The 23,795-nt window shown below is 41.2% G+C and overlaps 1 protein-coding gene across 1 annotated transcript in view; it reads right to left on the bottom strand.

Moving 5' to 3' along the window:
- Nucleotides 1–18,815: 18,815 nt before the first annotated feature.
- The window catches only part of ST6GALNAC3 (ST6 N-acetylgalactosaminide alpha-2,6-sialyltransferase 3), a 361,594-nt gene continuing 356,614 nt past the window's right edge, over nt 18,816–23,795 (bottom strand). Inside the window, exons 4-5 of the mRNA XM_027874033.1 lie at nt 20,916–21,023; nt 18,816–19,002 (exon numbers count right to left, since the gene is read on the bottom strand). Of these exons, the coding sequence (XP_027729834.1) occupies nt 18,816–19,002; nt 20,916–21,023 (295 nt within the window). The remainder of the gene's footprint in view (nt 19,003–20,915; nt 21,024–23,795) is intronic.

Raw genomic sequence — 23,795 nt, forward strand, 5'->3', positions numbered from 1 at the left:
ACTGGTAATTTGGTTCTCTTCTTTCTTTTTTTTTAATTAAATTGACCAAAGGTTTATATATTTTATTGTTTTTTTCATAAAACCAGCTCTTAGTTTTATTTATTAATTCAATAGTTTTTTTAAAAATTTCAATGTTATTAATTTCTCCTTTGGTTTTCAGCATTTCCAATTTGGTGTTTAATTAAGGATTTTTAATTTGCTCTTTTTCTAGCTTTTTTTTTCAGTTGTATGCCCAATTCATTGATCTTCTCTTTCTCTATTTTATTCATGTGAGCATTTAGAGATATAAAAATTCCCCTAAGAGCTGCTTTCACTGCATCCCATAAGTTTTGGTATGTTGTCTCATTATTGTCATTCTCTCAAATGAAGTTATGTAATTTATCCTTATCTGCCTCCTCCTTTCCTTTTCTCCCAGTACATTTTCTTACTTAGATCAGATTAATTCACTTACTTAGATCTATTTAACCTACTTGATTAGATTTTTTTTATCATTACATCAAAGTCAACTTATACCCACCCTCTCTATTTATACTCCTTTATTTTTATTTTATTTTATATTTTTTAGACAATTGGGGTTAAGTGACTTGCCCAGGGTCACACAGCTAGTAAGTGTTAAGTGTTTGGTCTGAGGCTGGACTTGAACTCAGGTCCTCCTGACTTCAGGGCCCATGCTCTATCCACTGCACCACCTAGCTACCTCTTGTATACTCCTTTAACATGGTGTAATAACAATACAGTTCTCAAGAGTTACAAGTGCCATCTTCATCTTGTAGGGATGTAAACAGTTTGCCCTTACAAATAACATGTTGCTTTTTTTTCTGTCCTGTTTGCTTTTTTATTTCTGTCTTGAGTCTTGTATTTGAAGATCAAATTTTCTATTGAGCTCTGGTCTTTTCATCAGGAAGGTTTAGAAATCTTCTATTTCATTGAATATTCATCTCCTCCCCTAAAAGATTATGCTCATTTTCTCTGGGTAGTTGATCCTTGGCTGTAATCCAAGCTCCTTTGCCTTACGGAATATCATATTCCACACCCTACGATCTTTTAATGTAGAAGCTACAAGGTCCTGTGTAATCATGACTGTGGTTCCATGGGATTTAAATTGTTTCTTTCTTGCTACTTGCAGTACTTTCTCTTTGACCTGGTAATTTTGGAATTTAGCTACTATGTTCCTTGTTGTTTTCAATTTGGCATCTCTTTCAGGAGGTGATTGGTGGATTCTTTCTATGGCTATTTTACCCTCTGATTCTAGGACCTCAGAGCAGTTTTCCTTGATGATTTCCAGGCTCTTTTTTTTTTTTTGGTACATAGTGTGAGATTTTTAGTACGTTTCTTTTTGCTCATGGTGTTTGCTTATTTCCTGGCCTTTAAAAAGTTTGAGCTCTTCTGCTAGGGAGCAGGGCATGTTGACCCAAGCTTCTTGAGTTGGGAGCCCAGGGCCTGGTCACTGGCTTTGTGTGCTGGGGCACTTGGAGGCTGTAGGGTTCTGTCAGCATACCTGGTGTTGGACTGGAATCAGCAACACTGGAACTCTAGGGGTAGTATTGGGTAGTCTGGCCCCTGGAGCTTGCCTGCTCACCTGGGCCTTTCCTTTCCCTTCTTTCATCTTCTTTGGCTCCTTTCAGATGGATGTTTTGCTGCTGTGGGATGTTTCTCCACCTGGGGAGAACCCTTGGAGCACTTCCCAGAGTTTTGCTGAGGCACTGGGAGACTTGGTTGCTATAGAATACTGAGGCACAAGGTGGTTTTTTGAGCTTATTTCCACTGGTTCCCCTGCCCTTACTGAGGCACTCAGGGGTCCTGGTGTTGGTGTTTGCCTGCTCCACCACCTGGGGTTCGGGATCTCCCCCTGCTTTGCTGAGGTGGGACTTTCCGCTAGCTTGCTGGGACGCCTTCCATTTTGTACTTCTCTCATTCCCCCAGGGAAAGAAGGGCCTTTTCTGTTAATCCCTCAAGCTACTTATGCTACTGGACTGCTGCACCCTTTCTTTCTGCTGGTTTAGCTATTCCAGGGTTTTTTTGCTGGGGCAATATTTTCTGGGCCTTCAGAGGTTAATAAGGCAGGGTGAGAGTGACTTACTTCTCACTCTGTCATCTTAGCTCCCATTCCTTAGAGTGTTTTTTTTTTTAATATGACTATAGATAACTTTGATTTCTTCTTTTGAAAACTGCCTGTTCATATTATTTGAACATTTATCAATTTGGGGAATGACTCATATTCTTAGTAAATTTGATTCAGTTCTCTATATATTTGAGAAATAAAGCTTGTATCAGAGAAACTCACTGTAATCTCCCCCTACATACACATTTTCCTGTTTCCCTTCTCATCTTGACTGAATTGGTTTTGTTTGTGCAAAACCTTTTTAATTTGATGTAATAAAAATTATTCATTTTACATCCCATAATGTTCTCTATCTTTTTTTGGTCATAATTTCTCTCTTATCCATTATTCTGACAAGTAAACTAACCCATTCTTCCTAATATGATTATGTTATCACTCTTTATGTCCAAATCATGTACCCAATTTGACTTTATCTTGGTATGTAGCGTAAGGTGTTGGTCTATACCTAGTTTTTGCCAAAGTGCAGAAACAACTTCTCCTCCTCCTCCTCCTCCTCCTCCTTCTTCTTCACATCACTATATCACTGCTTACCAAACCTCCCCTCTAATAGAAGATCTCTTTTAATTCTGTCTCTTCCACTGTCCCCCTCCCCCAAAGTGAGCAAGTTCAAAAATAAATGCATAAAACCCAGAGTCTATACATGCACAGTGTGGCGAAACCAATTCCCCTATTGGAATACTAGTCTTTACACTCTAAATCCAGTGCTCTTTTCACTGTTATCATACCTCTTTAATACATTCTATAAATATGAGTTGCTGCTATTGCCATAAGAAGGTATTTTTTCCTTTTATTTGGGGTATTTTTTATTTACAAAGCAATATTCCTTACAATACTCTTGGGTACTGACATTTGAAATCAGGCCTAGACTCTCAGCCCTTCTCCTTCTCCTGGCCTGCCTAATCTTCCTTTTAGAGAAATCCCTGCCCAGAATCCCTACACTCCTGATGGTGCCTCCCTCCCCATTACTACTGTTTTAGGAAGGACCATAGCTGTTCTTCCTTTCTTGCCTTCCTACCTGTCTTTCCAGTTCCTCTATATGTCTTGTCCCCTCCCATGATGATGCAACTTCCTTGAAGAAAGATACTGTCTTATTTGTTGGTCTTTGTATTCTCAGCACTTACCTCGCACATCATGAGAGTTTAAGAAATGCTTCCAATATCTATGTGGCTATCTATCTAACTTATATTATACTCATAATAAGTATTATATTATATTCATAATAAATATTTTTATTCCCAATACACTTAAAGGGCATTTTAAACTTAGAGTGGGTAAGTAACTTTGCCTGAGGATCTCAGCTGGAAAGTGTTAAAGCAGGAAGTGAACTCAGGCTTCCAGTACCATAGTCAGTGGACACTCAGTGGCCACTGCACCCTAGCAACCCCATGGAATGCATGCATTCCTTGAAACAGCTAAAGAATCTACATCCTGTGTCCTAACCTGAGGCTCTCTGGAGGAAGACAGACAACAGGGAAATCTGAGAGCAGCCAAATGATTCCCTGCTCCCCCTTACAATTTCCTAGCAATGTTTAAATGGCCCATTTCAATCTTTCATCTTCCACCGTATTAGAACTTTTCATTGATATATAGGAGATAAGTGTAGATGGAACTGTTAGAGGGGAAAAAAAAACATAATCAGGGCAATTCCCAATCCCAATAATACCTAGAGACTTAGAAGGAAGGGGGCTGAAGAGGACTAAGAGGAGACTTTTTGGGGGCCATGGATAAGAGGGATGAAATGAATCCATAATTAGGCCTCTATTCATTCTGCTTCTGCCTCTCATTTCCATTCTGAACTTGTTTTTCAGTGCTTTTGAAAGGGACTATTTGTTCAGTGATTATTTTTGCCACAAGTATGGGAGGCTTGATTCCACCCTAGGATCTCTGAGCAGCTTGGCAGGGCTACCATTACCAGACTGTGCAAAGGACATTTTGGTTCCTTATTTTTAAACCTAGCTTCTTGAATAAACATTCTTTATCTTAAGGATGTCACTGTCAAGATCTTGCATGAGGTGAAATGCTTTTTTAAAAGTGCATATGCCATCTTTTGTCATTCAGAGCCATTCACTTGGTTAGCCTTGGCAATAACCTCACTTAGCAGGCGGTGCTTTGTGGCACCGGCGTTACTTGCAATGGATCATGGGGGAGCGTGATGACTGCCACACTCACCCCACCCCCGACATACCCACCTCCTCACACAGAAGTCCAGTCAGCCCGATGACTAATCTTCTGAAAAGAGGAGTGATGAAGAGTCAGGGAAGGTTTCTCTTGCTCATTGTGTGGCATCTTCCTGATCCCAAACCATGACCTTTATGAAGGGGGGGCACCTTTACTGTCCCTCAGGTCTACCAAAAGGCTGAGTGCCTAGGAGGTGTGATGCTGCTCCAACCTTCACATGTGCTGAGAAGGTTTTAGAACCTGGCTGAAGGGATCAGAATGGCAAGTGACATGGCCAGAGCAGAAGTGGTAGCAAGGAGCCCCAGCATTTGGAGCTGAGCTTTCTTTCATTGCACTCTGTGCTGGACAGTGGCAGATAGCTGCATTCTATCATCTGTCTTCCTGGTGCAGCTGACATCAGGTGACAGTGTTCTTCTAGAAAGAAGAGTAAGAATCAAAACTCTCTCTCTCTCAAAGATAGTGAGAAAGCTCCCTGTCTCTCCATCTCCCTCTCTCCTTTCCTCTTTCCCTCTCCCTCTCCCCTCCCCTCTCTTCCTTCTCCTTTTCACCACTCAGCTCAGCCCCAACACTCTTGGTTGGAAATGGGGGGATATCTTCATGGTCAAGTGTTGAGGTAGGCCCAACTTAGCCCATTTGAATATTATAATATAATTAGTGAGAACTTTCATCTCTGGATCATCATTAGTGATGGTGACATTAAACCCCTTTCATAAATGTTTATTCATATCTCTTATGACACAAATGGCATTGTGTCTTCTACTAAATAGTAAGCTCCATGAGAACAAGGCTTTTTTTTTTTTTTTTGTAATTTACCCCCTATTCCTTACTGGGCTAAAGCACACTACCTTGCAGGTTAGAGGCACTCTATGAACATTGTTTGAATGGATATTGGCATTGGGGAATGGTAGTGATCTCCATGTTGGATGTTTGCCATAATGCATACAGCCACACTTTTTGGGACATGGCTAGACTCACAGTATATGTTCTCATATTCATATAATAAGCTGCCTTCCATTATATCAGACCAATTCATCATTGAATGTTCAGTGAGCCTCCTTGGATTGTATGTAAAAAAGACAAATGATTTCAGGTTGGATCATATATAATTTTAAGAAACTCTCAAAACAAGAGATTAGAAAATGGTATTTATTGCTGAAAACTTAAAGTATCCAAGTCATCACTTTGAAAATACAAAGAACACATAAAAATATTATAAATGCATTGAAAATAAGAGACACACACTAGAAAACAGAAAATCATATCAAACCTGAATATGAGGAATTTATTTAATCGAATATAAATAGGAAAAGGTGGACAATATAAATGGCCCCTAAATCTATGGTGACATCCATTATGCATAAATTACTGTGGTGAGAAATGCTATGAAACAGAATGTAAATCTCTCGGGTCACTTCATTTCAAAGCTAGAGAAGAACAAACAATTCTATAAAAACAGGAGCATATGGGCATACAGTCGACAGACATCTGGCAGGCAAGGGGCAGTCCCCATGGGGAGAGCTCCATTATCTCATTCATCACCAAAAGACTCCTTGGCTAAACAATGTTTTCCATAAGCATGCAAGTAGAACCTCACCCATGAAAAGTCAAACTACCATTGGAAGGAAAGAGTACACAACAGGTTTCCTTGGTGATCTTGGGCTACCAGGAACATTTTAGAAGTGTACAGTGTTATCCAAGTTATTTGGGAACACTACGTGTGCATAGGAATGTTGTTATTAGTGTACCCTGGATACATCATATCTTGCAAGGGGGTTCACATGCTGATATGTGTGGGAACATTCACAGTGGTGAATAATGTAGATGGGGACAGACAGTCCAAAAAGGTAGTGCATTAAGTGTTTAGAGTAATGGAACATAATTCAGAAAGGCCTGGGTTCAAATTCCAGCTCTATCACCTACTAGATATGTGACCCTGGACAATTCACTTAACCTTCTAAGCCTCAGGTAACTCTCTGAGGTTTATATACTAAGTTGCAGACCAGTGGAGTTGAGGGAGTCTCCATACTCAGGTAATCACAGAACCTTGACAATATTGATTCCTTATCTGTACTGCGGATTTGCTGCAAATTTGTGCATTCATTAATGGAGGACAGGATGAGCTTTATTGTTCTGTACCACAAGTCAAGGAAGCAGCCAGGTGGGTCAGTGGCTAGAGTGCTTGGCCTGGAGTCAGGAATACCTGCATTCAATCTGGCCTCAGACACTTAGTATCTGGGTGACTCTGGCTAAGTTACTTAACCTATTTGCCTTTATCTACTACAGGAGGAAATGGCAAACCGCTCTAGTATCTTTGCCAAGAAAACCCCAAGGACAGTATGGTCATGCTATGGTCTGCAGGGTCATGAAGAGTCAGACACAATTCACCAACAGCAACAATTTAAGTCAAATGATTTAACTCCATACAATGCTCTAAAGTATTTGGAGATGAATTTCTGACAGTTTTAAATCCTCTGTCACCTACAGCAAATAGTCCAATTCTCTTCTCATCATTTGTTAAACAAACTAAAGAATTTAATATTGAAAAGAGGAATTTTATATTGACCTTGAAGATGGTCCATGTTAATCATTTCTTCCTCCTGATTTTTTTATGTTCAAACCAGTCTGTCAATAGGAAACTGAATGAGAAATAAATGGCCAAATTGCATGTTTCCAAAAGCAGAATGGCATCTCCTGCGGTATGAGAGAGAGGAAGGTGAATTTCTATTCAGAAGAAAAATACACCAAAGAGTTAAGAGAATTTGAAATGTGGAAGATGAAAAGATTAAGAAAGGAGAGACCAAGAAGCAAAAGAGAAAAGTTTAGAAGTGTACCTCAGTCCCAACACAAATTGCAGAAAATAGGCAAAGGAAGGGACTGCCACCATTGAGAAACACAGTTTGATCAATAATAATTTTCAATTAAGTTTTTGGCATGAACAAAATCAATGACGAGAAAATAAGAAGAGAGGCTCTCAAGTGGGTATCACTTCGCATCAAAAGTGAAAGACAAAAGCCAGATATCCAAGGCATACAGAAGACTGACACAAAGCTAGAAAACCGAGAGCCATTTCTCAACATTTCCCAATATCTATGTTCAAATTACACATATACATATACACACATATGGATATGTAGATATCACATATATGCATGTGTGTGTATATATGTAAACAAGAATCACACATTTTCAATGACCATATGAAAACTTGCTCCATATCATTACTAATAAGAGATGTGCACATTTCACACCCAGCAAATTGGCATGTAATGTTAAACGGTTTAGCTTGGCTTTGGGTTTCCGGAAAATGGCGGCAATAAGGGGAATGATTCAACATTCAGTAATACAATGACCTCTTTGAGAGTCAAGGTGTCAAAATGAATCTCTAGCAAAGAAAGAGTTACAGACTAGAGTCAGTTCTCTGCATGACTAGAGGAAGGATAGCTCTCTGGATATGAACTAGAGAAGGGATTATCTTATACCTTGATCTTATTGGCCATGACCCTTAGCTTCATTTTGTAGTATAGAGGAAAATAATACTTGTTCTAGGACAAAACTTGGGTTTTTGTTTTCCTTGACCTTACTAGTCTATATTCTGTGAAAGTCCTACTCCTAGGGCATGTTTTGGCATGGAAGTGACCCTAGGTTCTTGAAGGCTGTGCCAATGATGAATATGCTAATTAAATAATGAGTTCAATAAAAAATATGGAGCAGAGTATATGGCATGAATCATAGAATTTGAGAATTAGAAGGTCTTAGCAAGTTGGGAAGGCTTCCAGTTTGGGCTTGGCAATAGACGTATGCCTGTCATCTAAAGGTCAGACAAGCTCAGGTTGGATAGGCTGGTGACCAGGTTAGTTACAGGATCAATATAATTTTCTGACACTCTACCTTATATGTTAAGCTATGAGGGTTGTGATTGCCATAGATGTAGGAAGAACCCACACTGACAGAACCCAAGATCATCAAAGTGTTAAGGCAAAAGAAACAGCCTCTAATCCCTTACTGACTCTGTTACACGGACTTGCCCTCTTGAGTGGGCAGGAATTCTCTTTTCTCATGTTTATTTTCTTTCTCTGGACCCAATCTTGACTATAATTTGAGTATGCTTTTTGAAGTTACTTGTGTCTTGGTTTCCTTGCCTGGAAAATAAGGTTATACTTGATGATGTTTAAGGTCCCTTCTAGATTTATAATCAAAGTTCCTCTGGGGTCATAGCCAGATGCAGGTGTCTTATACAACTGAGTGGGGAGCTGATAGCTGAAGGGGAAAAAATGAGTAAGCAAAAGACACAGCATAGTGTCATGGAAAAGTGCTGCCCAAGTTGTCCAAAAACCTGGGCTCTACTCCTAGAACTAGCACTAAAAAAGGGAGGACCACAGAGAAGCAACATTTCTTGACCTTAGTTTTTCCATTTGTGAACAAAAACAGAGGACTGGGCTAGAATGTTTCTAAGGTGGAGCCAGAAAGAGGCAATTGTAATTCCTGGGCAGATTTTGAATGTTGTACCCCCAATATATGAGTCCACAGGAGACTTTGAAAGTTCACTATAACACATGATTTGACTTCTCTCAAAGTTAACTATGACATGTCATGAATTGATTTAAATATATACATTTATAAAATGGAAGCTGCATGATGTAATGAATATTGTTTTAAACTTGGAGTCAGAATGACCTGCGTTCATATGCTGCCTCCAGGACTCTTTACCATGTGACCTTGGATGAGTCAGTTAACGTTTCCATGCCTCATATAATTTTCTAGTACTTCCTCTCTAAGTCACTAAGACAGCAATCTACATTTTGGAAGGTCTTTCCACAGTAGGTCCTTTTATGGAAGAAAACATAAATTCATATTTCTAAAAATGAATAATTAAAAGTATCTCTCATTGTAGCCTGACCCATTACCTTCTAGGTCCTTTGTGTCTGTGTATTTTCTGGTCTCTTCTGGTGCCACAAGCCTAAATCTAAACCTTATGAAAATAAATGTCAAGATTAACTTTTTACAAAAAGTTTCTTAATCACTTTGGAAAGCAAATGTGTGCCCAAATCGGGAAAGCACCTTTCTCATTATCCAATACCAAATATGACAAAGCAAACCATAAGCCCCTTCCCTCAACCATATTTTCTGCTATTTCACGCCAACGGCATCCAAATTCAACCCTTATCTTTCAGCTTGGGCAGTGAACAATTTTTAAACAATTATTGGAAATTCTTTTGTGCTGGGTAACCACTGAGCTCCTTTCCAAATGTGAGCTGCTGGGCTGCTCTGAAAATTCTCTTTCTCTATTTTTATTTTACACATGATGCTGACCATTAGGAAAACTGTGCTAAAGATTAGCCCTCAGCGTAATTGGAATCAATTGTCTGCTTTGGGGGCCTGGCCTTCTCTAAGCAGCTGCTGCATGGTCATTTGTAGTAAAAGGCAGGGTCAGGAAGCCCTTGGGGGCTCTTCCAACTCTAGTGTTCTATGATTCACTCTCCCTCTCCCCTTTTTGGTAAGAGGAGTAGGACTGTGATCTCATTGTTTAGGGAATTCCCAATACGGGGCACCAAGGGGCAATGGAATAATGATTGGAATTGGAGTTCACAGACAGGGGTTTGAATCCAAAGCTGGTCACTTACTACCTGTATGACCTTGGGTATGGTGGGACTAGATGGGAGCCTTCAAGCTCTAAATCTGTGATCTCACCAAACACAACCTACATTGACTGGTACCCATTTCAGTAAGAGGGAGACTTGGAGTTGCCTAGGGCTCTGGCAGGTTAAGCTCCTTATCCAGGATAGACCAGCCAGTCTGTGTCAGGAGGTATGATTCTGCCAAGGTCTTCCTGAGTTTGAATAGGTCAGCCTTCCATCCACCATTTCTCATTTCCTTTATGTCACCATCTACCTTATTGCAAAGGTCGAGTAAATCGATTGATGCCAGCATGATCAGCATGAGGTACGTGAGCACAGGAATGATCTCTGCATGTTTCCTGTGAGAGAGGCAGCGGCGGCAAGGAACAGCATCTGGGCCTGTATCTCCAGGCCCTTATAGAAATGGGTCTGCCCGTCGGCGTAAGTCATGCCTCAAGTCAAGGCTCATATGTCCTTTTTCTAAAAATAAAAATGGGTAGTTCCTTTTGCATTTACAACCAAGTTAAACAAAAGGAAATTTGTACTTTGCAGGATAAGTAAGAAGGAGCTGCTGGGGAATGGCCTGCTTTTTTCCCCTTCGACTTTTAACTTCCAGGAAACTATTGGCGATGCAGACAAATACATTAATTTGGCACTTGGATATTTATTCATCAAGGGGTTTTTCACCTTCATAAATTCAAGACTGTTTTCTGAAATCTCCAAGGCATGAACAAAAGATGTATTGGAGGGGAAAGAGGTACTTTATTCTCTAAAGACAAATTATGCCTAGTCTGAAAGGGGGAAAAAAGAGAAAGCAGCTTAAAGAATAACAGGATGAGAGTTCTTTGCATTGTTTCCTTGCTCAAGACCAGCTCCAACCCAGGGTCTTGGTAATATGCATGGCATCGTGTTCTAGTACTTTCTCCAAGGTTCAGTAAAACAAGCAAAAGAACATTTTTTTAATGTCATGTGAGTCTTATGTCATTTCTAAGACCCAGAACCCATTTTCAGACAGCTGTGTGTAAGGAGCTCCCAGAGCCCCTTCTCACAGACTGGGCTGTGATAGAGTGCTGGACTTGGAGTCAGAGCATGGGTTTGAATTCCCCCTCTGATGTCCATGATCTATCTTCTCTGATCTTGGCTAAGTGACTTAATTTCTTTGTGCCACAGTTTCCTCATCTGTCAATTAAGGTTAGACTAGAAGGCATCTATGGTTCCCATTGATTCTAAATCAAGTCCCTGTAAATCCTTTAGTGAATCCTTTTAGTGAATACACTTCCTAGTTTTCAGCCCATTTTGGGTCACATCTGGAGGACCGAGTTCAGGGTTTCGGCTGAAACATAAAAAAATAAAATCAAGCCTGTCCAGGAAAGGACCCCCAGATCTTTGGCTGAAAGGACCAATGGACAGAATCCAGGATGTCCAAGTTAGAGAAAAGAAGATGCTTGGGAGCCAGGGGCATCATGATCAGCCAGTCCCTCAAATCACCAACCTGAGTGGCCTCTTGTAGGTGAAGGGCTGGGATTGGGGAATGCTGCTCACATTTGCTCTTTTTACCTTCAGAGGGAGGAATGAGGAGCATGTTATAGAGAAGAGCATGTAGACTCAGTGGCAGGAAAAGCATCCCCCAAAGATTGTGCAGTTTCCATGAGTATACACAAAGCCTGGGGGGTCGCCTTGGGGAATGGTGTAAAGGGGATGACTGGAGGCACGTCTTGGTCTAGTTGGCCTCTGCGCTGCTGTCCAAGTTGGAAATATTAGAATTCAGAGCCAGAAGACCTGAGTTCAAAGTGGGGCTCAGCTGCTTACAATCTGTGTGACCTTGGGCAGGTCACTTACACCTCTGGGCTTCCTTGTCTTCATCTGTAAAATGAGGGGTTCAGACTCAGTAACTCAAGGGAAACATGTTCTTCCAGGATCTAAACCTATGCTATTACATGAACACAAAACAACATGGGCCAGTGGCCCAAACACTAGCTCTGAAGTCCCAAGACCTAGGCTTAAATCCTGTCTCTGACAATGTATGTAAGACCTTGGACAAGTCATTTAACCTCTGTAGGCTTTGACTTCTCATCTGTATAATGCGTAAATTGAACTAGATGGCTCAGCTGGCCTCCCAGACCTAAATCTGTGTTCCTATCATCCACAGGATGCAGAGGTAGCTGAGTGGTGCAGTGGATAGAGCGCTGGCCCTGAAGTTAGGGAGACCCAAGGTCAAACCCAGCCTCAGACATATTACTAGCTGTGTGACTTTGGGCAAATCACTTTGCCTCTATTTGCCTCAGTTTTTTCAACTGTAAAATGGGGATGATGATAGCACCTCCCTTGCAGGGCTGTTGTAAGAATCAAATGAGATATTTGTAAAGTGCTTAGCACCATGCCTGCCGGAGTAGGCATCATACAAATGCATATTCCTTTCCTCTCCCTCTCCACACAAAGATGAGACAATATACATCTCCACAGAGAACATCATATCTATGCACTATACAAACATTTATACACCACCCAGCTCTGTATTTCACTGGCCCACCCAATTAAGGAAGTCGGAGGCCTGTGGGCACCTAAGGGGTCTTTCAGTTGAATTGATTGGCAGGTTAAACAGGTGAACTGGCCATAACTGCCAGCATTTGGGTAGTTTGGGGTGGGGCTCTCTTCTTGAAGAATGAACAATAGGGCAGCAGAGGACCGATTTTCCTATCCTTAAGAGGAGTACCGAACTTGCCCTGAAATAGTGCACAACAGCCAGCCGGGCCTGAGGGCTGGAGAATGAAGGCATTTAGCATAATCTACCACATGACTTTAGTTATAAAGCCCAAGCCTAATCTAGACCTACTCTCCCTGTGAGACTTGCCGTGGGCAAGAATCTGGCCAATGGGAGGAAATCTCTTTGTTTCCAGAAAACAGTATTTGTCCCAGAAATCTACTATCCATCATAGGCTGTGTGGCTTCACATTTGAACATTTCACTTTTTTTTCATCTTAACAGGACATAATTAGGCAAGAGCCAGAAGGGCATTGCCCCACAGAAGCTACCTCTAGGAAGAGTCCACTAGACTCTTCTTGTGGCATTTCTTGTCCATGGTGGCTCTGTCCTTGACTCATCAGCAAGATCTTCACAGACCTGTGGAAACCTCCATTGGGCTTCGCCAGGCAAAGCAATCTGATAGGCTCCCTCACCTGGCTCAAGTGAAAGAATTCCTCCTTACAGGCACCATTCTACCTTGTGATAGCCTGGTTTCTGTCTAGATCCTCAATTTATCACAAAGTCTCTAGGGATTTCTTCATTGAAACAATTTTCAAGAGACATGGCTACAAGAGTTCAGCTCAGATTCTCTGTGGATCCTCTCTCGGTTTTATTTTATTTTAAGATTTTTATTCCCCTGTTGGAAACCCTGGCATAGAAAAAGTCCATTTCCTCATGGTCCTGAAATTGTAACTCATCCGCTCTGCTCAATCATATAAAGTCGGCTCTGGAGAATACGATTTGTGCTCACATTTGGCACACCACATTAAATGTTAAATGGACGTGATGTCAGGGGGAAAAAAAGGTCTGATTGCATTTGAGCTGCTTTTCAAAATTAAGCTGAATTCATAATTAACATCCAATTAACACCACTAGGGAAGGGCTTTCAAGTACCTTTGTCTCAAGGAAGTGAAAAGTCTGTCTCCTCTGGATTATTTGCCCTATGGAAAGGGTCATCTCAGAGACCACTTGTTAATCCCTTCCATGTATAATCACTAATTCATAAGAAATTTGGGGGAAATCAATTTCTGAATAGGACATTCTGCTCTTTTCTTGTAAAATAATAGTAATAATAATTTTTAAAAAAATGACAGATCTGTGCTTCCCCTATGCTTAAGACAAGCTGATTTAAATAATGGAACTACTGTTCATTCCCTTACTCCAGTATGAATGAAACTTGATGCCATGCTTTCCAATGTAACCCCAGCCAAAGAGCAATCCACAGAAGCTCTGCCGAGCATATCACCATACACAGAAGCTGACTAGTGACAACTAGGACCTTGGAGAGCATTCTCCCTTCTTCATTTAAGGAAGAATTTATTTGCTTTTATTCTTCTGACTGCCCCTTGAGACCATGGACTCATTCCCAAAGCCTTGAATCAGGGAAACAGTTAAAAGCCACATTTAATTTGACTTCATTCTTGCATCAAGATTTTTAGAATGCAACTCAACAAATCTCAAAGGCAATCTATAATAGGTTTTCCTGTGATTCATACATTCTAAGGGAAAAGATAAAGATTCAGATCTATACACATGAATATATAAAAATATATACATATGTATCCCTGTGTCAGTGTATGTATATGTGCACACACATATGTGTATGTGTGCATGTATATGCAATGTATACATACACACATTATATATGTGTGCATGAATTTTTATGGTCTGAAAAGAAATGCTGCCTGCTAGAGAAATGTGAGATTTGAATCCAGTGTAGAAATGCATACTTTAAAAGCTAATCTTATTCCCACCACTGCTAATTTTATTTTTTAACAAACATGGAAAGTATTGCTATTTATCACCAGGTTAACATAATATAGGACCAGCTTTAGAGACAGATGCCTCTAGTTTTTGATCCCCTGCTTTTTATTCAGGCTACCATATAAATTAGAAAATAGAGACTATTTATTCTGTGGAAGTGGGCAGCTAAAGAGGGACAGGTTCATGCTGATTTCAGCAAGTCTCAATCACCTTTGATGATATATTTGCCTACAGGCTTGAATGATATTGAAATATTGTCCTTGCTTCTTGGCAAATGCCTGTTATTTGCATAGCTATCTCCATATGTGGGAGGAATGAACTTACAAATTTGAAGGAATATCTTTGGTTTGGATCCACTCCCCCAATGCTTCTGTGCTGAACCAGATCTCATCCACTTGATCAGGGCTTCTTTGTGCTATGCGGGCTAAACACTTGCATGAAAATGGAATTTCCTCTCTAAATGTCATCAACTTGACTTCCAACATATTCCTTAATAGATGAGAAAAACTGGGGCCAGAAGCAGGCAGGAAACACAGATTCATTAGTTGGGGGAGGGGATGGGAAGCACAGATCCGTAAATGAGGGACTCTAATGAAAAGTTAAGAATGGGATTAGAGTCAAAGCTGAGCAAGATTCTTCATTTGAACCAAATGAGTTCTTTGAGTGGTTGTTTTAGAAAAAAGATCCAAGTGGTAGCAATAACAAAGTACTATTAGGAGCTCAGCTCAAACTAACACACACCACGAAAGACCTCTTCAAGTTCTGGATGGGTGCAGCACACATCAGACCCTATCTCTTGCACCTTCTAAATCTCACAGTCTCATATAAGAGAATAGACACCAGAATGAGAATCCTTGGACCCTGCTGTCTCTCCAATAACCAAAGAAGGGGCCTCTTGCATTCACTGTACTCAGCAAAGACCAAAAGTCAACTGAGCTATTTCATTTCTTCAACACTGAGTGCAATCCCATTTAACCAGAACATTGCATTCAACAACAATTCAAAAAGTCCTACTTCATGCCAGGGACAATGGGAGGCAGGAATTTCAAGATGAAAAAGTCCTCCCTTCCATGAATTTACACCCTATAATTCACCAAGCACTCACTGAGAGAGTGTAGAGTAGTGATGTGTGCTGAACCTGGGGTCAGGAAGATCTGTGTTCAAATTCTGCCTCAGAAACTTACTAGCTATATGATTGCACAAGTTACTTAAACTCTATTGGTCTCAGTTTCCTCATTTGTAAAATGAGGGGAAATGGTTTCCAGCTCTAAATATATGTTCTGATTGGTCAAAGTCCCCTGCATTGTGAAAGTAGACCTTTCCCAACACAACTAATGCCCATTTGGAACCCTTGACCATTTCAGGCCAGCAATCACTGACTTGTGGTTGCTTGAATTTTCCCATCAGTAGAATACAGTGCTGCCGACATTGTGCTTTCCCCCACGCAAATGTCCTTTCATAGTAGTAATGAAGATCACTTGAAGGGAAACCAACAGCTGCCAGTTGACCCCCACTGAAGAGCTCAGAATTAGGGTTATCAAAGAAGCAGCTTTGGAGGTTCTTTGTGATTCAGAGGTATGAAAATGAGGCTACCTGAAGGGGGAATAAGAAGGAAAAAGAAGCATTTGCCCTAGATTCCAAGTCTTAACAATAAAGAAAGCTCATCCTTGGGTAGACCTGGCAAGTGTTCCAAAGGTGAAAAAGAATTGTCAGTTTCTATTTGAATAAACAGTCTTCTGACAACACCAACACCTAATTAACACTTCTTATGTGTGATTCTGCTATTTCCCCCTGTTGAGATGAGGGTCCCAATTTTGTATATGGAAAGTGAGTCAAAGAAGAGTGGGGGTAGGCATTTGCAGGAAGTCACAAAACAGACTTTGGCAAGACCAGGCTTCGTGCTCAGGGCTGTCTGCGTGAGGCCACTGATTTAGAAAGTGCCTCTGGGGTACATGACCATATGTTTCAGACAGCAGTTAATCTCTCCATTAACTTATCTCAGGGAATATTCGATTAGAACCAGGTGGAATAGTAGAGAAGAAGCAGGGCACCCTAGAGCAGAGGGGTCAAACTCATGAGTGGAGCCAGAACTAGATTAAGATGTAATGTAAATTATTTGACAAAATAAATAAAAATACAGTGCAACATAGATAATGTTCATCTGTGGCTTTCTAAGTCAATATGTAGCCAGCAGGACTCATTTTTATATGAATTTGACATCAATGATTTAGAGGGTGGCATGCAGGGCTTGAAATCAGAAAGAAGTCTGCTCTAGTCTATTTCTTCCCATTGCCTGGTCTTGGGGACGTCACCTAACCTCATTGAGTCTTAATTTTCTAATCCGTGACATGGAAGCATTGGACTATTCAACCACTCCAGTTTTCTACAACTCTGAATGAAGAAACTCCCCCTCCCCTTGACACACGACTGAGCAAGGCTCAACATCCATGTGTTGTCAAGGGCAACTTGCTGGGACTTAGCCACTTACTGAATGGGTCATGATCTTTGAAGGAGGGAGCTCCCATAGTGGGAATACCACATGCTTCTGGAGTCCCATATCTTTTCAATATTTACATAGAGTGAAAGTAGGGTACTCCTGAACATGTGACTAAACCATACTCCACAGCCTTTACCATCTTCTTTCTTCTCTTCCTTTGGGTCTCTTATGAGACACCCCAGAAATAAGTAACCTACTATGTAGCCAAGAATATACTTAACATATCTCTGTCTCTGAGACAGCACAGAATCATGGGAAAGTGTTGGATTTGGAATCAGAAGGCCTGGGTTCAAATCCCGGCTCTGCTATTTACTATTTGTGTGACCCTAGATGTGCCATTTAATTTCTTCTCTGGGCCACAATTTGCTTATCTGTAAAATGAGGGGATTGGAATAGATAATGTCTAAAGTCCTGTTCAGTTTTAGATTTTGATGAAAGCACCCTGCACAGCAGAGAAAGTAATCAATCTCTGCTCCAATAAAGAAAATAAGATGAAATGTGTTACAAAAATACTAAGCGAGAAGAGATGCCATCTGGTCAAGAGATTCCTCCATGATAGAACTACAGCATACAGAGTCCTTGTGAAACTCATGGAGCAAGGGAGGTGGGGGGCTATGGCAGCCCTGAGTTGGTAAAAATCAGGTGGTGGTGAAAAGTAATCCAAGGAATCGTGCCCTTCCCAAGGATGATGGTGGTGCTTGGTACTTGATAAAGATGCTCACACATACATACATACATGTGTGGGGGGGGAAGGAGATGAGAGAGAGAGAGAGAGAAAGAGAGAGAGAGAGGAGGGAGGGAAGGAAAGAGGGGAGGGAGAGGGAGAAAAATCTTGGGCATATCAAATATAAATTGGAATATACAAATATACATTATGAAGTATGATAGCCTACAAATCTATGTAAAAATATGTTCGGCTTTCTATGTTCCATGAGTTTAAAAAGCATATAAAATTGAGTTTTTCTCATTGCATGTTTAAGCAGGGTTAGTCAACCACTTGGGTGATGTTAAAGCATGTCTCACAAGTTTTCACAGTATTTGTTACTACGATGTTGCAGTCGACATTCCTGGTGTTAAAACATCCCCTCTAGATGTTTGCTTCTCAATAAAAAAAGGGCTGAAGGATTTGTTTAGATCATTCTAAAGAAGTGGGTTAAGTTCTGTGGTTTGGCTAGCAAGAATAGAGCAGCTGCAGTTTAAGACTAATGAGGTTTTATACTCAGCAATTGTTTTTCTGGAATGTCTTAGAGGTGGACTAGTGTTCCTGGACTCCTAGGTTCCTTGTGGGTCCTTTCTCTTCCCTGCAATGCTTAGTTTGTCAATTATCAGGGGAATATGTTAAAAGATTTTACTCTGGGAAAACGTAATGTGAGCATAATGCCCTTCCCATGCTTCTCTAGGTGAATCAGCTAGCATGGTTAGACTCGTGGAGCCAGGCACCTTGCCTAGGCCCAGCCTTTTATGAATAACTCACCTTCAAGATGGGAGGAATAGTCAATTGGAAAGGGCATCAACAGCTTTGACTGTTTTGGTGAGCCTCTTTCTGAGGGACAACTACCATGGCTTTCAGAAGGTACCCCTAGAGTGTGGTGCTACTACCTTGAAGGTACCCTTTCCATCTCTTAGGTCACTGCCGTCAGATGAGTTCCATTGACCTTGGATTTGATTCCAGTTAAATTGTAAAAGTGCAATGTGGAGTGTAGAACTCTACAAGAGAAAACAAAACACTGCCCCCAATCCCCTGGCCAACCCCAAATGGATCCCCAAATCGATCAATCACTGAGAAGGGCCCATTTAAGTACAAGAATAAATCAACTACTTGAGCATCATTATCATCATCAGAGCTGAGGCATCGTCATTCTTTCATGCTGGTTTGTACTGGTGAGGTGGACCAGCATCAAGACACTGTCCAGTTGGGGTGTGTAAATATGATCTTGTGCTTCTTGGCCCACTTGGCAAACACTTTCTTTTCCGTGATAAACCTGTGGCCTCCATATGGAGCGTTTTCATGGAGAACATATTCATCGCATTCATCTCTTCCTGGCTCGTAGTAATGGTAGGGGACTTTTCTAAAACCTTCTGACCTGAAAGAGAGAGAGAGAGAGAGAGAGAGAGAGAGAGAGAGAGAGAGAGAGAGAGAGAGAGAGGAAATGAGGAAGAAAGCATTCTCTTAAAAGAATCCATTATATATTCAATAAATGTGCTGATTTGCAAACCCATGCATGGTTCTCATCCATGAACTCAGTTAAAAGCTATTAGGTATGGAAGCTTTTAGCTAATGTCCTAAGCCTTCGTGCTTGAAAGAATTCAAATGACATTTACACATCATCCCAATTAAATTCAAACATATAGTCATCCTTTCAGGAGGAGGTGATGCCTGATGGAAACCTCACCATTCAGTTAGCTGAGCTATTGTATAGAGCTTGAATAAGCTCCAGGGGTTTGCACTTCGCGGGATTTGGCTCCTCTCTGTTTTTAACAGGGATGGAGATACTAGGTCCCAAGACCCCAGTTGAGAGTTGCTGGATTTGTTTGTTTTTGACAGTCTGATTGAAATTCATTTCCTTTAGATTATGCCACTTACGGGTATCTCAAAATTATACAAATTATACATATATATGCATACATACATACATGTATATGCACACATATATACTATATCTTATATGCCATACATGTTCACACATATATGTGTGTGTATATGTATTCCATTTCCCTGATAAAATGGGAAGGATTTGTTTTATTATCTAATTAAATAGGACCCCACAAGTGAGGATATAGTGTGGCTAAGCGTGCTCATTTTAAATAAAGAGCTGGCAGGTTGCTTACTTATTCGTGAAACATAATTTCCAGGAGCTGTGGTTAAGCTGTCAGCTTTATCAGAGGCTCTAGGACATTCTGTCCTTTGTGATCGAATACAAGCACAGAGGAGATAGCCATCTACAGAGCCCTCAGAGCCCAGAGACATGATGAAACTTGGACTCGCTTTGCCCGTTAAATAGCCACTGAATTGCCTAAACCCAAGTTCCTGAACAGTTCTTGATTAAAAAAAAAAAAAGAAAGAAAGTTCTGGGCCTCTTGACAATCCAGTGTGGTTGATTCCCTCGCCTTGTTGGGTTTGGTTTGGCTTTGTAAACCAACTCTGTGACTGAAGGAAGGTGGTACAGAAGAGGAGACAGAGAGCTGGCCTCGGGGTGGCCCTGGCGTACAGTAATAGCATGGGTGGCACCATGAAAAAACTCTGGCTCTGGAGCTGGAAGACCTGGGTTCAAGTTCCACCTCTGACCTGTGGGACTTTGAGCTAGTCACCATCCAGCTGGGGTTCAGTTTCCTCATCTGCAAAATGAGGGGGTTGAACAAGCAAGCCTTGGAGGTATCTTCTTGATCCTCTGACTCAGAAGCTGAACGAGTCCCTTTCAACCCCCAGGATCCCCAACAGCTCTCTAGACCATCATAGAATTTTACTTCTCTTCATTGGTAGAGGAATCACAAGTCCAGACAAATAAGGTCCAGAAAGAAGTAGGAGTCCAGATTTGGGGCTAACAGAGACCAAGTTCATCTTGTCCAGCCCTTCATTTAACAGAGTTGGAAACTGAGGCCCGGAGAAAAGAAGTGACTTGGGAAGGGTTGGGGAATCCAGGAAGTCAATGGCAGAGGGTTTTGGAGCTGCCAGGGATCTCAGTGACCATTAAGTCTGGCCTCCATTTTAGAGAGAAGGAACTAAGGCCCAGGGCTGGTGTTTTCCCAAGGTCACACAGGCCATTAGCATTTGAAGCAGGATTTGAACCAGGTCTTCAGAGTGCAGGGTCAGCATTTTCTCTCCTGTGGCACCTTACTTCTCTTATAGTGGTCTTGTAGTGTTCCATCACCACAGACCAGGGTGGCAACAGATCACTACCTCATCCATTCCATGGATTTATGACAAGAAAATGAATTAGAAAACTTTGACAAGAGATTTGAACAAGAGACACACAAAAATGATTTCCAGGGATCTTACTTGCAGTAGGTGTCATTAATCATGCCGTAGACATGAATGCCATAACAGGCATCCATTGCCAGGATTAAGGTAAACCAACCAGTGCTGAGATAAGTACCTGACTGGACTCTGGAAAAAGAAAAGAAACACACACACGTACACAGAACAAAACAAACACACAACACACACACGTACATGAGACAACACACACACAAAACACATGTTGGTGAGAAATCATTGACACTTGATCAAAATGACAACATGTCCTTTCTGGACCAAGCAGTGAGATGTCTGACAATCCGTCAGTGACAGACAGTCATTCTTAACAATTTTGGAATCATTCATAAGATACCTCTTGTTACCATGGCGAGCCCTGAAGCTAGGATGTACAGAAGAGATGCCATATGGCAAATATCTGAAGTCGAAAAATCCTGGGCCTTCAGGTGAGGCATCATTTATTTCCACTATGTCTGAAAGACACAGATGAGTGCAGTTTACATGATGCTTGATTTGCCAAAGTCCTCCAGGCCTACGTCAAGGTTAAAGGCCAAGCCATCAGCTTGCCTGTCTCCCTTCCACAGAAAAGCCTTCCTCAGACCAGTCATGGTCAGTACTCTTTTTGGACCTCCCTTAATGTAGTCACAGGTTCTGTTTTGAATTCTATTTCCCTGTACTAGGTAGTGTAGTGTGACCAGTCCAGAGACAGCCTTGAAGTCAGAAAGGCCTGGCTTAAAATCTCTCCTCTTATGGTTACTAGATGTGTGACAACAGAGGAAGTCACTCAACCTGAGTCGCAGAGAATGCTCTAGAGACTGTGAATTATAGAGGAGTTGCTGTTTATCATGCTGGAGGGGTCTGTGTTCATGATGATACATGTCCTATTCCTTCCCCCTTTGCTCAGAAGATTGAAAACTTCACAAGCTAAGGGAATCAATAGATTCACCAATCAGTGAGTGTTTAGTGAGCACCTACTAGGCGATAGGTACCATATTAGAAGTGCTAGTGTCTTCCCACTGAAATGAGCCGCAATTTACCTTGCATATATCTTACAAATAGGTGCACATATGTTTGATATTTTATAGATACCTATATAACCAATGTGTACATACATAGGTTATATATGTGTAGATAGTTGGTATTTGTACATATTTGTTTGCATGTCTCCCCATTAGAACATGAGCTCCCCAAGAGCAGGACGTGTCTTTTTCTTTTCTTTTATCTCTAATACTTAGCATAGTGCCTAGAATGTAGTAGGTGCTTAATAAATGATTGTTGCCTTGACTATAAACACAAAGGCAGAATTGAAATATCGTTTGCTCTCAGGGAGTTTCCATTCTATCAAGAGAGAGACAAGAGAAGACAGCAAATATATGTAGATGTGTCTGTATAGATGCATTTATGTATATTTATGTTTGTACATATGTTTATGCACACATACATGTGCATAGAAAACCTGTCCAAATGTGCTATGAGGTGATGAGGAAGGATGCCTGCCCACCTGCAGTGGAGAAGACTAAGAATGGTCTCATGGAGAAAGGAGCTATTCTTGAACTGATCTGGAAGGAAGCTAGAAATTCCAAGAATGTGTCTTTATTTGTGCATTTCTCTTAGAATCTAGCATAACAATAAGTAACATTTTGATGGTGCCATAAGGTTTGCAATGTGCTTTATACTGCCCAGAACAACCTTGGGAAGTAGATGATATTATTATCTTCATTTTATAGATGAGGAAATTGAGGCTGAGATTAAGTGACTTGCCCAGGGTCACAAAGCGAGTGTATGAGGAAGGATTTGAACTCATCTTCCTGCTTCAAAATCCAGTTCTCTATACTCTGGGCCATGCGGATGGCTCTGCCTATGATTTCAACATTGTTGGGAATTCCCCAATGCAGATCAGTAAATCATCTGTAAGTCAAAGCCTTAGGAAGTTGTCTGGGACCAATGAAAAGTTAAGTGACTGGTCCATGGTAACACAGTTGTGATTTGTCAGAAACAAGCCTTTGATAACAATCTTCCTGTCTCCAACTGCATCCCTCTGTCTCTCTGGCTATACTGCTAAGTGATCCTTAACCAATGTTGAGTGAATTCAGGAGTCTGGGGACAGTTTGAGTCAGGGGTGGGGAACCTGCAGCCTCCAGGCCATAATGCCACAGGTTTCCCACCCCTAGTTTGTTTTTTTTTAAACCATGCCAGATTGAACATAAGTGATGGAAAACTTCTCCCTTCATGTTTAAACTTCTGCATTTAGAAATTTATAGCCTTCAGAAGGTAAGATTCTCCCTTTTCATGACCAGGGAAAGGGGGGGAAAAGAAAGAGAAAGAATCCTTTATATTCCAAGCAATCCAAGGACACCCTGAACACTCAGAGTGGGTTTTCCAGCCCCTGCCTCTTGGCAGGACAATCAGGATTGTCCATTAGCTATAATCCTGTCTTACCTTTCACTGTGTGTGCACTGTGTGCGTTCTCCGGGTGGAGACCTGGTTGTATGTATGGCACTGTGCGGGTAAAACATCTACTGGCTTTTCCCTCAGTTTCTATCCAGATTTTTCAGCATAGTGTACTAGTTAAGTATCTGTGACCTTGGGAAAAACACAACCTCCCTGAGTCTCTGTTTCCTCAACTGTAAAATGAGACAGTTGGAGCCAGTGTTTTCTGAGGTCCCTTTCAGTTTTAGGTCTAAGATCTCATGAGAAGAATTGTCTTCATCTGGGTGAATAAGCTACTGAGTGTGACTTTTAAGATGCAAACTCAACAACTATTTATTTTTTGCCTACTCTGTGTGAAAGGCTCAAGGGACACAAGGCTGGTTCTGGAGTTGGCAAAGACCTGAGTTCCAGTCCCATCTCTGGTGGCATTAGCCAGGCGAGCAAGGGTAAGTTACATGGCAATGTCCTCAGGCC

Source organism: Vombatus ursinus, unplaced genomic scaffold, assembly GCF_900497805.2.
Source record: "Vombatus ursinus unplaced genomic scaffold, bare-nosed wombat genome assembly UNPS02014804.1, whole genome shotgun sequence".
Lineage (NCBI taxonomy): Eukaryota > Metazoa > Chordata > Mammalia > Diprotodontia > Vombatidae > Vombatus > Vombatus ursinus.